The following is a 14,582-nucleotide window of genomic DNA, read 5'->3' on the forward strand; positions in this document are numbered from 1 at the left end:
TGTCTGTTCTCTCCCAGGACTGCCCACCGGTACCTGATCCTCCCCCAAATCCTTTTCCACCTGTCTCATCCAAACTACCGCCAAGGGGCTGGAGTGATAGTACAGCCGGTAGGGCGTTTGTCTTGCACGGGGCGCGACCCGGGTTCGATTCCCAGCATCCCATATGGTCCCCCGAGCACGGACAGGAGTAATTCCTGAGTGCATGAGCCAGGAGTAACCCCTGTGCATCGCTGGGTGTGACCCAAAAAGCAAAAAAAAAAAAAAAAACCAAAAGCACACACACACAAAAAAACTACCTACCGCCAAATCCTAGTTTCATTTCCTTAGTATGTCCAACACTTCTGTGATCATTCAGAGACTCAGAGTTCTCCGGGATCAGACTCCGACCCAGTAACAACTGGCTCTCATCTGTGATCATTCAGAGACTCAGAGAACCCTGGGATCAGACTCCAGCCCAGTAACAACTGGCGGGGAGGGTGTTTGCCTTGAACACAATTGATCCGGGCTCCACGTAGGGCCCAGAGAGCATCGCTCGGAATGATCCTTGAGCCAAGAGTAAGGCCTGAACATCCCCCATGTGTTGTCCACCAAGGAAAGTAGTTCCAGAGCTGGAGAGATAATACAGTGGGTAAGGTGCTTGCCTTGCATGCAGTAGACCTGGGTTGGATCTGCAGGGTACCAGAGGGTCCCCTGAGCACCATCAGGAGTGATCCCTGAGTGCAGAGTTAGGAGTCAGCCCAGAGTCAAAATAAGAAAGGAAAAGTCCCTATTCTCTAGGAGGGAATCTCTGTTCTTCCCTCACTCATCCTTCAGTGCTCCAGACTCTTTGCACTCAGGAATCCAGGCTCTGGAGACCAGGGAGATAGTGGCTCAGAGGTCTGAAGCTCATGCCTATCATACATGAGACCTTGAATTTGGTCCCTAGTATCAATTAACTACCTGATCACATAGTATAGGGGCTGGATTGAGGAGGGCATTCTGAATTCAGGACGGCCAACCTGAATTTGATCCCCGACATCCCATGTGGTTCCCTGAGAACTTCCAAGAGTGATTCCCCGGTACAGGACCAGGAGTAAGCCCTGGGTGTGACCCAAACCCCTCCCTGCAAAAAAAAAGGGGGGGGGTCTCTGGAAGGTAGGCAATTCAGAGGGGTTTTTTGTTTTTTGAGGACAGTCACGTTAGGGGTGCTCAGGGGCTATTTTCTCATGCTAGGGTGACCATGGGGTATTAGAGCTCAAACCTGGGCCCTGATACCTGACATGCACTCTCCTTGACCCAACAATTTAGGTTAAAAAGTAGATGCAGGGCTGGAATGATAGTTCAGCAGTTAGTGCATTTGCCTTGCACCTCTGTCGACCCAGGTTCAATTCCCAGCGTTCCATATGGTCCCCTGAGCACTGCTAGGGATAATTCTTGAGTAGTGCAAAGTCAGGAGTGACTCTGAGCATCGCTGGGTGTGACCCAAAAAGCCAAAAAAAAAAGCAGATAAGTAGATGTTGGGTCTGGAGGGATAGGAAAGGTGCCTGCCTTGCATGTAGCTGACCAGGGTTTGATCCCTGACATCCCATATGGTCCTCTATGCACCACCAGGAGTAATTTCTGAGTGCAGTGCCACTCAGTGCCAGGAGTAACCCCTGAGCACTGTGGGTGTGGCTCAAAAGGAAAAAAGTGGGTGCAGGTGGGACCAGAGACATAGTACAGCGGGTTGTTGTGTGTGCTTTGCATGCGGCTGACACAGGTTTGATCCCTGGCATCGCATATGGTCTCCTGAGTCCACCAGAAGTAATCCCTGAGGACAGAGTCAAGAGTTATTCCTGAACACCAATGGATGTGGCGCCCCCCCATACACACAAAAAAGTAGGTGTTGGGGCTGGAGATATATACAGGGTTAAGGTTATAGGAAGTTGCCTTGAATGCAGTCAAAATTTGTTCAACCCTTGGAACTGCGTATGGTCCCCCCCAAACCCTGAGCACTGCCAGGTGTATCCCCCCACAAAAAAAAATAATTAACAATAAAACGGGCCCAGAGAGATAGTACAGCACACAGCCATTTGCCTTGCAGGCAGCCAACCTGGGTTCAATCCTCGGCATCCTATATGGTCCCTCGAGCACTGCCAGAAGTGATTCCTGAGTGCACAGTCAGGAGTAAGCCCTGAGTATCTCTGGGTGTGGCCTCCCCCCCCCCAATTTTTTTAAGTAAATAAATTCTAGCTGCTGGGACTGGAGAGGTTTACTGGGGTTCAGGCATGTGTCTGGAGGGCAGCTGACCCTAGTTCGACTTCCCAGCACCATTTACGATCTCCTGAGCACAGAATCAAAGCTAGCCCTTGACCACTTACAGGTACAGTGGAACCCCAAAAAGTTAATATTTTCAAAATTTGGAAAGTAGGTGTCGCCAACTACATGTCTGTATCTTCCAGAGTGCTCTAAACTCCATGTGCCTGTTTCCTAATTTGCAAATGAGATAACTCAGTGACAGCTTCTAAATAGTTAAATGCAGGGATGCCGCCGATCAAGGTTTGACCCCCGCATCTCATATGACCTCTGCTGAGTCCTGCCCGAAAGGGATTCCTGAGCACAGAGCCAGGAGTAACCCCTGAACATCTCCAGGTGTGCCCCCGCTCCAAAAAAAACACCCCATAAAAACTGTTCCTGGGACCGGAACGATAGTACAGCAGGTAGGGCGTTTGCCCTGCATGAGGCTGATCCGGGTTCAATCCCCGGCATCCCATATGGTTCCCCCAAGCACCACCAGGAGTGATTCCTGAGTGCAGAGGCAGGAGTGACCCCTGAGCATTGCTGGGTGTGACCCAAAAAGCAAAATAAATAAATAAACTGTTCCTGATGGTCACTGCTGGGTGTGGTCTTGGCGTCCCTAGCACTGCCAGCTGGAATACTGGAGGACAGGCACTGGGGAGATGGCACTTGCCTGGCACATGGCCACAACCCCGCTTCCACCAATTCCTAGCCACGTATGGTCTCCCAGGCACTGCCAGAAGTGATCCCGGAGCACAGGGCCAGAAGGGCACAGCTGGGGGACCCCAAAAACAAAACCGCCCAATCCCACAAAACGTCAGCGGTCCAGATAAAACCATCGACAAGGCAAAACCTTGCTCTTCCGTCCAAGAGATCCTGGCCCCGGGGCGCGGGGGGGAGCCGAGTGGTGCTGAGGAAGTAGGACCAATAAGAGACTGAGTGGGAAGCCTGGCGGACTGCCGGGGAGAGGAAGCCCTGACACTGGCGCTGCAGAGGTAGAGCTGGTCCAGGCAACAACCCGCACCGCCGGAGGTTGGGGCTGCGAATCGGGTCAGGAAGAGAACCAGGACACAGAGCCAAGAGGCAGTGGGAGGAGTTTACTAACTGCACGACACACAATTCCCCGCTCCCGGGCGGGCCGGCCGGTGTCCCCCCGCCCCAAAAAAAAAAAACACACCATCGTCAGCCATCCGGCCCCAGCAGCGCCCCTGGCTCCTGTTGCCAATCGGGACTCTCCCCGTTGGGGGGCGCCGCGGGGCTGCCCGGGTGGTGGGCGGGAGACCCCGACTCTGAGCCGGGCTGGGGCTGGGGGCTGGGCACCGGGCTCCAGGCAGCATCCCCGCGATCGGACGTGGCATCCGGCCGGGGTTTGGGCTCAGACGACCCGGGGCGCAGCTCGGGGGCGCACGGGAGACGGGCTTGGGGAGGCGAGCCCGGCCCGGAGCTGGGGCCCAGAGCCGGGCCGAGCACGGACGAGCCCGGCCCGGGTCGCAGCCCCGAAGCCGGGCTCAGCGCCGCCGCTGCTGCGGCCGCCGCTGCGGCCGCGCCCTCGTGCACCCGCTTGTGCTTGGTGAGGCTGGAGGCCTGGCCGAAGGCTTTGCCGCACAGCTGGCAGCGGTAGGGGCGCTCCCCGGAATGCACGTGCAGGTGCTGCAGCAGCGCCGAGCTCTGGCCGAAGGCCTTGGAGCAGTGCGGGCAGGCGTAGGGCCGCTCGCCGGTGTGGATGCGGAGGTGGTGCTGCAGGTTGGAGCTCTGGCCGAAGGCCTTGCCGCAGTGCGGGCAGCGGTAGGGCCGCTCGGCCGTGTGCGTGCGCTGGTGCTGCAGGAGCGCCGAGCTCTGCCCGAAGGCCTTGCCGCACTGCGGGCACGGGTAGGGCCGCTCGCCCGTGTGCGTGCGCAGGTGCTTGAGCAGGGCCGAACCCTGCCCGAAGCCCTTGGCGCACACGGGGCACTTGTGCGGCCGCGGGCCCCCGTGCGTGCGCAGGTGCTGCGCCAGCAGCGAGCCGTGGCCGAAGGCCTTGCCGCACACCGGGCAGTGGTGCGGCTTCTCCCCGCTGTGGCTGCTGCGGTGTTTGAGCAGCGTGGAGCGCCAGCCGAACGCCTTGCCGCACGCGGCGCACTGGTAGGGCCGCGCGCCGGTGTGGATGCCCCGGTGCTGCGCCAGCGTGGCACCGTGGCTGAAGGACTTGCCGCAGTCCGGGCAGCGGTAGGGTTTCTCCCCGCTGTGCGTGCGGCGGTGCTGGCTCAGCCCCGAGCTGCGGCGGAAGGCGCGGCCGCAGTCCGGGCAGCAGAAAGGCCGAGGCGGGCTGGCGGGCGCGGGCAGCGCGGCGGGGCCCGCGCCGGTGCCAGGTGGCACGGGGCTGCGCGCGTCCCCGTCATCGGAGGCGCCGGCCAGGGGGTCCGAATCCGGGGCGGGCGCGGGGCTGCTGAGGGTCTCGCTGTCGGGGTCGAGGATCAGGGGCACCGGGCCGATGACGTCGGGGTCCGGGTCGGAATCCTGAGGGTCCGCGTCGGCGGGGATGGGGAGGGCGCTCGGGGGCGCTGGGGAGTCCGGGTGGGGGACGGGGTCCGCATCGTCAGAGCTGGCGTCCTCCGGGTCTTCGGGGAGCAGCGGGCTCGGCTCCCCTTCCCGCGTGGGGTCCGGGTCGGAGTCGGAATCGAGATCTCCTGGCGGGGGGTTCTGCTGCCCTCCGTGGCGGGGGTTTCTCACCAGGACGGAGCGCCGCATGCTGCCACGCGGCGGGGTGCCCGCGCCTTCCAGGACACAATCTGGAAGGGAATGCAGATAGAGTGGGTAGAGGCACGTTTGGGGCAAGGAGCAGAAGTGGGCGGGGAGGGGGTCTGTTTGGGAGTCTGGGCATGGAGGGAAGGGGGCCCACCACGCCCCATCAGTCTCCAGAATCTACGTGATGCTCAGGGGTTACTCCTGGCTCATGCACTCAGGAACTACTCCTGGCAGTGCTCAGGGGGCCATATGGGATGCTGGGAATCGAACCCAGGTCGGCCACGTGCAAGACAAACGCCCTACCCGCTGTGCTATCGCTCCAGCCCCCTTGATAGAATTATTGCTTTGTTCCCTAGGGTGCTCTGGACCATGTCATGAAGGCGCGGACCCCAAGTTCCTACATGGAAACCCTCAGCTCTCATTCAGGGACGGAGTGATCCAACGGTGACTAGGATGCTTGCCTTGCTAGTGGCCGACCTGGATTTGATCCCCGGCACCCCATGTGAACCCCCAAATTCCCTGTCAGAAGTGACCCCTGAGTGCAGAGGCAGAAGACACCACTGAGAGTGGCCCCCAAACAAACAAACAAAAAACCCTGAGCTCGGGGGCTGGAGAGATAGCACAGCGGGTAGGGTGTTTGCCTTGCACGCAGCCGACCCGGGTTCGATTCCCAGCATCCCATATAGTCCCCTGAGCACTGCCAGGAGTAACTCCTGAGTGCATGAGCCAGGAGTAACCCCTGTGCATTGCCGGGTGTGACTCAAAAAGGAAAAAAAAATAAGAAAAAACCCTGAACTCTCTAATTTCCAACTTCAGATCCTTCCTGTCTTAGAACCCGGGGAAATTCTTGTTTTTTCTTTTTCTTTTTGGATCACACCTGGCAATGCACAGGGGTTACTCCTGGCTCTGCACTCAGGAATTACTCCTGGCAGTGATCCGGGGACCATATGTTTGCAAGGCAAATGCCCTACCCGCTGTGCTATCGCTCCAGCCCCAGAACCCAGGGAAATTCTTGGCTCGCCATAGACAGGACGGGAAGGAGGAGGGCCCCGGTGGGCAAGGGGGACCCTCCCTTCTCAGTTCCACACCTGTAAGGTGCTCAGGGGAGCCGGCCATAAAGATCTGTGATCCCCAACTTCAAGGCTCTGCCCTTCTGTCCATGCTGGGCTCCCCACCCGAGAAGTTGGGGTCCTGTGGAGGTCTCCCCCGTTCTAGTCGTGTGGGAAAGCTGGGGGGGGTCAGGTTCCCGTGCTGGCTCACAGCTGGGGGACCATGCTCAGGGGTCCTGGCCTCGAAGGGGGGTTCTCTATCTCTGGGGTTTTGGCGCCTATGTCGAAGGGTGGCTGGAACCACATCTGGCTGTCTTCTTGGGTCACTGGGGACACTCAGGGGCATCCTGGGACTGCTTTCTAGGGAACCGAGTACTTGAAGGCCAGACATCACAGTTCCAGCCTGGCAGTCAATGTTAAGAACCTGGGGCACAAAGTACCCTTGCGTGTCCCCACCCCCAATGACAAAATGTTAAGAATCCCTATCCTTCTATATTCATAAATTCATATTCTTTTTTCTTCTTTTTGGGTCACACCTGGCGATGCACATGGGTTACTCCTGGCTCTGGACTCAGGAACCACTCCTGTCGGTGCTCAGGGGACCCTATGGGATGCTGGGAATCGAACCCGGGTCGGCCACATGCAAGGCAAACACCCTACCTGCTGTGCTATCGCTCCAGCCCCAATAGGCTACTTTTTGTTTGTTTGTTTATTTGTTTTTGGGTCACACCTGGCCATGCTCAGGGGTTCCTCCTGGCTCTGCGCTCAGGAATTACTCCTGGCGGTGCTCCGGGACCCTATGGGATGCTGGGGATCAAACCCACGTCGGCTGTGTGCAAGGTAAATGCTCCGGCCCCTACAACCTATTTTTTGGTTTGGTTTGGGTCACACCCGGAGGGGCTCAGGGCTCACTTTTGGCAGGGCTCTTTGGAATGCCTGGGATCAAACCTGGCAAATATAGTTCCCGTTGCATGCGATACTTTAAGGCCAGAGGGGGGTTGGGGAGGAAAGATGTGGGAGCCCACTGGGTGGAGGCGAGAAAGTGGGGGGAAGGGAGAGTTGTGGGTCCACTTGTTTGCCCAAGTGGATGGAAGAAGCTGACTCCTCAGCCCTGGCCATTGGGGGATAACAATCATGTTCCTGTTGGGTTATTGGGGGGACCCCTGTGGCCTCTCTCAGGAAGGGAAGATTCCTGGGGCTCAGGGCTGCACATCAGGGTGCCTTTGCCCCTCCTCAAAGACGGATCCTGAATTCTGGCCCACCAGGGTTGGAGCTGGGAGAAAGAGAGAGAGGATGGGGGAGACAGAGAGAACAAATTCTATGGGGGAGCCTGCCCCCCCAGGAGCAGAATGACCCCCTACAGGTAAGCTATGTGCCTTGAGTTACCCTCCCTCTTGCTGGGCAGTGGCGGGGTGGGGGTGGGGTGGGCGTCAAAGCAACAGATGGGTTTCTGAGCCAGGAGGGTGGCTGACTCCCCACTGGGGAACCCACGGAAACTCCATACTGGGGTGCTGCGCAAGCAGGCTGAGCGCCGAGGGGTACAGTGTGGGGGGTTGAAGTGCACGGGGGGGGGGGGTCCCCTCCTGCATTCCAGGAGGGCAATGCAGGGGTCTCTGAGATCATCTCCCGATTTCCTACCTCTAAGCTGGAAGGAGACACAAGTGGGGTTCTGTGGAATAACCAGGGGAGCAGGTGGACCCCCCCCCCCCAAAATAAATCACCTTCTGGGGACGACGGGGCTTGCAGAAACTCTGCAACCCGGCTGGCGAGCGAGCGAGCGAGACGAACAATGAGTAGAGAGAGAAAAGGGGGAGCTCTGGTCCCCCTCCGGGAGGCCTCCTGAACTCCCGGCCCCAGGCTGGAGGAGGGGGGAAGAACAATGCCTGGGGTCCTTCTGGGGTGCCAGAGCGCCCCCAGGGCCCAGGGGAGGCACCGCTCTGCCTCCCGCTCCCCGAAGCGGCCTGGTCGACCCCCGCCGGCCACGACCCCCCTCCGGAGCCCCAGATCTCTCCGTCCCCGGGGCCGAGGCGGCCAGGCCCACCCCCTCGGGGGCCGCGCTAGGCCGCTGGACCGCGCGCCCCCTCCCACCGCGTCCCGATCCCCGCCCCCGACCCCCCGATCTCCCGCAGGCGGGGGCCGAATAGAGGTCGCCCCGGGCCGCGCCCCGCGGGCCCCCCCCTCCCCGCACCCCTCGCACCCCGACCCCCTCCCCGCCCGGCCGGTCCGGTCCGGGGGACACTCACCCGGCGCCCCTCGCCCCTGCCCGGCCGCCGGCGCCCCCCGGGCCTGCAGGAAGCCCCCCGCCCGCCAGCCCCGCCGGCGGCCCCCTCGGCCCAGCGGCCCCGCCAGGCGCTCCCGGGGAGCCAGAGGGGCCGGCCGAGGGCCGCAGCGGGAGCTGCTGGGACTTGTAGTCCAGCCGCGCCGCCACCGCTGCCCCCGCCCCCCGGGCAGCCTTTGTCCGCGCCCCGCCGCCCCGACGCCCCGACGCCCCGACGCCCGCCCGCCGGCCGCGCCGCGCCCCGGGCCCCGCGCCCTCTCGGCACCCCCGCTCCGGCCCGCCTGCAGCTCCCGGCTCCGCCCTGAGCGTCCTGGGTCTCCCTCCACCTCCTCGCTTGGCTTTTTGGTTTTGCTTTTTGCTTTTTGGGTCACACCTGGCGATGCACTGGGGGTTACTCCTGGCTCTGCACTCAGGAGTTACTCCTGGCGGTGCTCAGGGGACCAGATGGGATGCTGGGAATCGAACCCGGGTCGGCCGCGTGCAAGGCAACCGCCCTACCCGTTGTGCTTTTTTTTTTTTTGCTTTTTGGGTCACACCTGGTGATGCACTGGGGGTTACTTCTGGCTCTGCATTCAGGAGTTACTCCTGGCGGTGCTCAGGGGACCCTAGGGGATGCTGGGAATCGAACCCGGGCCGGCCGCGTGCAAGGCAACCGCCCTACCCGTTGTGCTATCTCTCCAGCCCCTGCACTTTTTTTTTTTTTTTGCTTTTTGGGTCACACCTGGCGATGCACGGGGGTTACTCCTGGCTCTGCACTCAGGAGTTACTCCTGGCGGTGCTCAGGGGACCCTATGGGATGCTGGGAATCGAACCCGGGTCGGCCGCGTGCAAGGCAACCGCCCTACCCGTTGTGCTATGGCTCCAGCCCCTATCTTTAATTTGAAGGCCACGCTGGCGATGCTCAGGGGTTCCTCCTGGCTCTGCACTCAGGAATTACTCCTGGTGGTGCTGGGGGTTGGGGGCGGGGCATGTGGGATGCTGGGAATCGAACCCGGGTCGGCTGCATGCAAGGCAAACACCCTACCCGCTGTGCTATCTCTCCTGCCCCTCCTTGCCTGGTTTTGCTTTGTGCTCCTTGTCTGCCCCCTAATCTGCTGTCTCTTCCCCCCCCCATTTCTCTTTCTGTCTCTCTGTCTCTGTCTCTCTGTCTCAGTTTTCTTTTCTCCTTTTGGGTCACACCCAACAGTGCTCAGGGCTCAGGGATGGCTCCTGGCAGGGTTCGGGAACCCTATGCAGTCCCAGGGTTTGAACCTAGGTGGGCTGTGTGCCAGGCAAGTGCCCTCCCCACCACTGTGCTTTCTCTCCTGCCCCGTGGTCCAAAAAAAATGTTTTTATATTCTTCAGCCCTAAACCATCTCTGGATTCATCTCTCTCTCTCTCTCTCTCTCTCTCTCTCTCTCTTTCTCTCTCTCTCTCACACACACACACACACACTCAGTCTCTCATGCACACATAGACACACACACATTTTTCTTTCTCTCTTCTCTTTTTCTCTCTCTCTTCTTTCTCTCTCTCGTTCCCCAAACACGCTATGGAAAAGTGCTTCTCTCTCTCTCTCTCTCTCTCTCTCTCTCTCTCTCTCTCTCTCTCTCTCTCACCTCCCCACCCTCATCTCCTAGTACAACCAGAACTCCAAGAAGTTCTTCCCCTGTGGTTCCTGAGCGCTTAGCAGCCCTGACCCACTCACAGTTACTCACGGTTACGGCCAACACCGGCGGACACGCTCTGGGGAAGTTCTCAGAGTAGCCAGGGCCAACCTGGCTTGAGTAGTTAGTTCTGGGCACATGCTACCTGGAGACAGGGCTCTCCGCCAAGAGGGAGGGGCAAACCTGCCGGGCAGCTGGCCGTGGGCTGGGATATTCTTTCCTGAACATCAACAACAGTCACAGAATATCAACAAACACCAGACAAGGCCACGCTGTGACCGTGTTGGAACCCAGATAGAGACAAGGCCAAAATTTTTTTTTAATTGTTTTGAATGCATGGTCTGTCTCCCAAGGAACACCCAAGCTGCCGCTTCTAGACTCTGGCCTGAGATAAGCATCCCCCAAATACGAATTTGCGGGGCTGGAGCAATAGCACAACGGGTAGAGCGTTTGCCTGGCACACGGTCAACCCGGGTTCGATTCCCAGCATCCCATAGGGTCCCCTGAGCACTGCCAGGAGTAATCCATGAGTACAGAGCGAGGAGTAACCCCTGTCAACATCACCAGGTGTGACCCAAAAAGCAAAAAAACAAACAAACAAACATATGAACTTGCTCCCCAAGTCTTTTCGCTTTTGTTTTGGAAGCCATACTTACTCAGCAGTGCTCAGGAGTTACTCCTGGCTTTGCACTTGGGAATTACTCCTGACAGTGCTTGGGGAGCCCTATGGAATGCTGGGGATTGAACCCAGGTTGGCCATGTGCAAGGCAAGCACCCTCCCCTTTGGGTACTACCGATCCAGCCCCTGCTCCCCAAGACTGTTTTTTTCTTTTTGAGGGGAGGCTTTCGGACCACACCTGGCGATGATGCTCAGGGGCTACTCCAGGCTCTGCACTCAGGAATTAGTCCTGACAGTGCTCAGGGGACCATATGGGATGCCGGGGATCGAACCCAGGTCAGCCACATGCAAGGCAAACACTCTCCCCACTGTACTGTTCCTCTGGCCCCCTCCCCAAGTCTTGATCGTACCCACCAGTTTTCTCTTCTACTTTCTTTAAAACCAGCCGGGGGGTGGGGTATGATGCCGCCAGCGGTCAATCTGTACCTGTGAGGCGAATGCATCAACAGCCTGATGGCGCCTTCAGACTTCCAGATACCCCCAAATTGCTGCTGTGCCTTTGGCCAGACCCCAAAAACTTGGGGCAAAGTTTACCAAGAAAGTAAATGGCTAAAAGTTAGGTATGTGGGAAACACACCCACAAACCACCTCCGGCTCAGCTATATAATTGGAGGCAAGGCCTCTCTGGTTCCTGATCGAACTGCTTAATGGCCATGATCCCAGAGACTCAGAGACAAATCTCAAAACCCAGCGGCTTTTGGCAGAAATGTATCTGGACCCCGCAGTAGGTTACTGTCGCCAGGCCTCCTCAGGAGGGAAAGGATGCTGTCCCTCTACCTGCTTTCCTCTGGTGGTTCAGTGGCCGTCATCCTTCAGAGGCCATTGGACAGTCAGGCTTGGGCCCTCAGTGACGAAACTTGTTGGGCCTCACGGGATGAGGGTGGAGCCGGTTCTGTCCTCCCCGTCCCAATGAGACCCCAAGTCATCGTCCACGAACAGCCTCTCTGCCTCCTGATCAAGCTGCTTAACGGCCATGATCCCAGAAACTCAGAAACAAATCTCGAAACCCAGCAGCTTTTGGCAGAAATGCGTTGAACCCCACAGTAGGTTACTGTTGCCGGGCCACCCCAGGGGGGGATAGGGTGTTGTTCCTCTGCCTGCTTCCCCCTGGCGGCTCAGTGGCTGTCATCCTTCAGAGGCTATTGGACAGTCAGGTTTGGGCCCACGGTGATGAGACATTTTGGGCCTCACAGGTTGGGGGTGGAGCTGGTCCTGTCCTCCCCACCCCAATGAGACCCCAAGTCATCACTCACGAACGGCCTTTCTGGCTCCTGGTCAAGCTGCTTAACGGCCATGATCCCAGAGACTCAGGAGCAAACCTTGGAACCCAGCAGGTTTGGGCAGAAATCCCTCCAGATTTAAGTGTTAAAATTTTGGAATTTCAAAATCGCACGGCCACTACTGCAGCCATGCGACATCATATGTTATTCATAACCAGCAATAGAAAACGAATTGTCTACTGTTGCCTTTTCAGCAGATCTGAGTGTTGGGGTAAAATCTCAAATCATAATGGTGGGTCTGGTGTCAAAATATTGAATGTGATCAAAGTAGAGAGTGAGAAATGTGGAAATCATCTGCCCCACAGGTTGGGGGAGGGTGTGGGATGGGGCTATACTGGGGTTGTTGGTGGTGGAGAATGGGCACTGGTGAAGGTACGGGTGTTTCATTGTATGATCGAGACTTAGACCCGAAAGCTTTGTAACTGCTCTCACGGTGATTCAATAAATAAAATTATAAAAAATAAAAATAAAAAACCAGCCAGGGGCTGGAACGAGAAAGTACTACAAGGCAAGTACAACTTGCCTTGCACAAAGCAGACATAAGTTTGATCTCTGACATCCCATAGGTCTCCTGAGTACAGGCGTGATCTCTGAGCACAGAGCCAGGAGTAAGCCCTGAACACATACCTGGGTGTAGCCCCCTTCAAAAAAATTTTCAGGGGGCTGGAGCAATAGCACAGTGGGTAAGGCGTTTGCCTTGCATGCGGCCAACCCGGGTTCGATTCCCAGCATCCCACATGGTCCCCTGAGCACCGCCAGGGGTAATTCCTGAGCGCAGAGCCAGGAGGAACCCCTGTGCATCACTGAGTGTGACCCAAAAAGCAACTAAGGCATTGGTCTTACATGCAGCTGATCTGGGTTCCATCTCTGACATCCCATATGTTTCCTCAAACACCGCCAGAAGTAATTCCTGAGCACAGAGCCAGGAGTAACTCCTAGGCACTTCTGGGTGTGACCCCAAAACAACAGCCAACCCCCCCCAAAAATCCAGCCTGAGGAAAAGAGATGACGTTCAGTTTGGGGGGAGAAGGGGTGCATGCCTTGCATGTTCAAAGCCCTGGGTTGCATCCATGACATCTCCTGGCCCTTGAGCGCCACCTAGAAGAGGCTTAGTGGCCTCCTGATCACCCCGGTGAGTGCATCCCTAACCCCAAAAGAGCATTGCAGACCTGAATCCCATGAGTTTCTGCCACTACTTTTTTTTTTTTGCTTTTTGGGTCACACCTGGCAATACACAGGGGTTACTCCTGGCTCTGCACTCAGGAGTCACTCCTGGCGGTGCTCAGGGGACCCTATGGGATGCTGGGAATCGAACCCGGGTCGGCCGCGTGCAAGGCAGACGCCCTACCCGCTGTGCTATCTCTCCAGCCCCGCTGCTGGAGAGATGACCTTCTCTATAAGAAGTCACCAGCAGAGGTGACCCCTCTGCTGGTGACTTCTTATAGAACCACCTCATCCCATGATTCCTGGGGCTCTCGTTGTTGAACAAACTCTTTTTCTTGGGGGTGGGGTGGGGACTTGGGGTATTGGGAAGCTCCTGGTGATGCTTCGGGGGTGGATAATCATTGCTCAGGACTGAATTCAGGACTCCTGCATGCAAAGCCAGTGCTCCAGCCTTTTGAGTCACTTCAGGTCTTTGACACCAGCTTTAAAAACCACATTTGGGGGACGGGAGAGGCATACAGTGGGGAAGTCACTTGCCTTGCACACACGTAATCGCTAGCACTGCATAAGATTCCCAAAGACCCACCAGGAGCGATCCCTGAGCACAGAGCCAGGAGGAAGCCCTAAACACCATGGTGTGTGGCCCCAGGACCAAAAAAGAAAAAGGGCGGAGCGAGGTGAGGGTTAGCATCTTATACATAGACGTTATAGAGCCCATGGCGCTTCCAAATTTGTGCAGGGCCCGAACCTGCTTGGATGTGTGTGTGGCTGTCTTGCAGAGCTCAGCCTCAGGAAATGAGAAATCTGTGATGATTCTAACCGTGTGTCTCCTGAGACGGTGTGGCTGGACTGCGGGGCTCCGGAGAGGAAAAATTACCAGGCTGCTGGAGTCTGTGGGCGTTCTCACCAAGCGTCAGGCAAGACAAGACACCATCTCCCTTCCTAAAAGGAGACTCTCACATCGGCTCGATTTTGTCTGCCAGCCCAGCTTCAGCCCCAGCCTGGAGCTATAAAGGGAAGTTGGTAAATGTCTTAGGAGATAAAATAAAGACTGGGGCTGGAGTGACAGCACAGCGGGTAGGGCATTTGCCTTGCACGCGGCCGACCCGGGTTTGATTCCCAGCATCCCATATGGTCCCCCAAGCACGGAGTAATTCCTGAGTGCATGAACCAGGAGTAACCCCTGTGCTTCGCTGGGTGTGACCCAAAAAGCAAAATAAAAATAAAATAAAATAAAATAAAGATTTTATTATAAAATAAAATAAAGATTGCCAGGGAAGCGGGAAGGGGCTGCAGCACCTGATGCTTCAGGGGACTGCAGCCTGAGAAAGTTTACAATTACCCTCCTGGGAAAAGTTTATTCGTGCAGCCGTTCTGTACTGCAAGACTATAACCTGGGGGCAAGATAGGGACTAACCGGAAATTGACAGGGGATGTGGCGGGGCGGAGATCTGTTGCTAGGAGACCAGGTAGAGCCTCACACTCCACGATCCAGATGCGATTCCC

General features: G+C 57.5%; 1 protein-coding gene across 1 annotated transcript; it reads right to left on the reverse strand.

The window, feature by feature from the left end:
• Positions 1-3,438: 3,438 nt before the first annotated feature.
• Positions 3,439-8,519, reverse strand: ZNF358 (zinc finger protein 358). The gene is made up of 2 exons (XM_056113154.1): positions 8,273-8,519; positions 3,439-5,024 (listed from the first exon to the last, which is right to left on the reverse strand). Exon 2 carries the CDS (start codon positions 4,981-4,983, stop codon positions 3,439-3,441), a length of 1,545 nt encoding a protein of 514 aa, XP_055969129.1. The 5' UTR covers positions 4,984-5,024; positions 8,273-8,519.
• Positions 8,520-14,582: the final 6,063 nt, after the last annotated feature.

This window comes from Sorex fumeus, unplaced genomic scaffold, assembly GCF_029834395.1.
Source record: "Sorex fumeus unplaced genomic scaffold, SorFum_2.1 ptg000019l, whole genome shotgun sequence".
Lineage (NCBI taxonomy): Eukaryota > Metazoa > Chordata > Mammalia > Eulipotyphla > Soricidae > Sorex > Sorex fumeus.

Coding starts and splice junctions, on each gene's coding strand:
- ZNF358 (XM_056113154.1), bottom strand. CDS start 4,983: ATGCGGCGCTCCGTCCTGGTGAGAAACCCCCGCCACGGAGGGCAGCAG.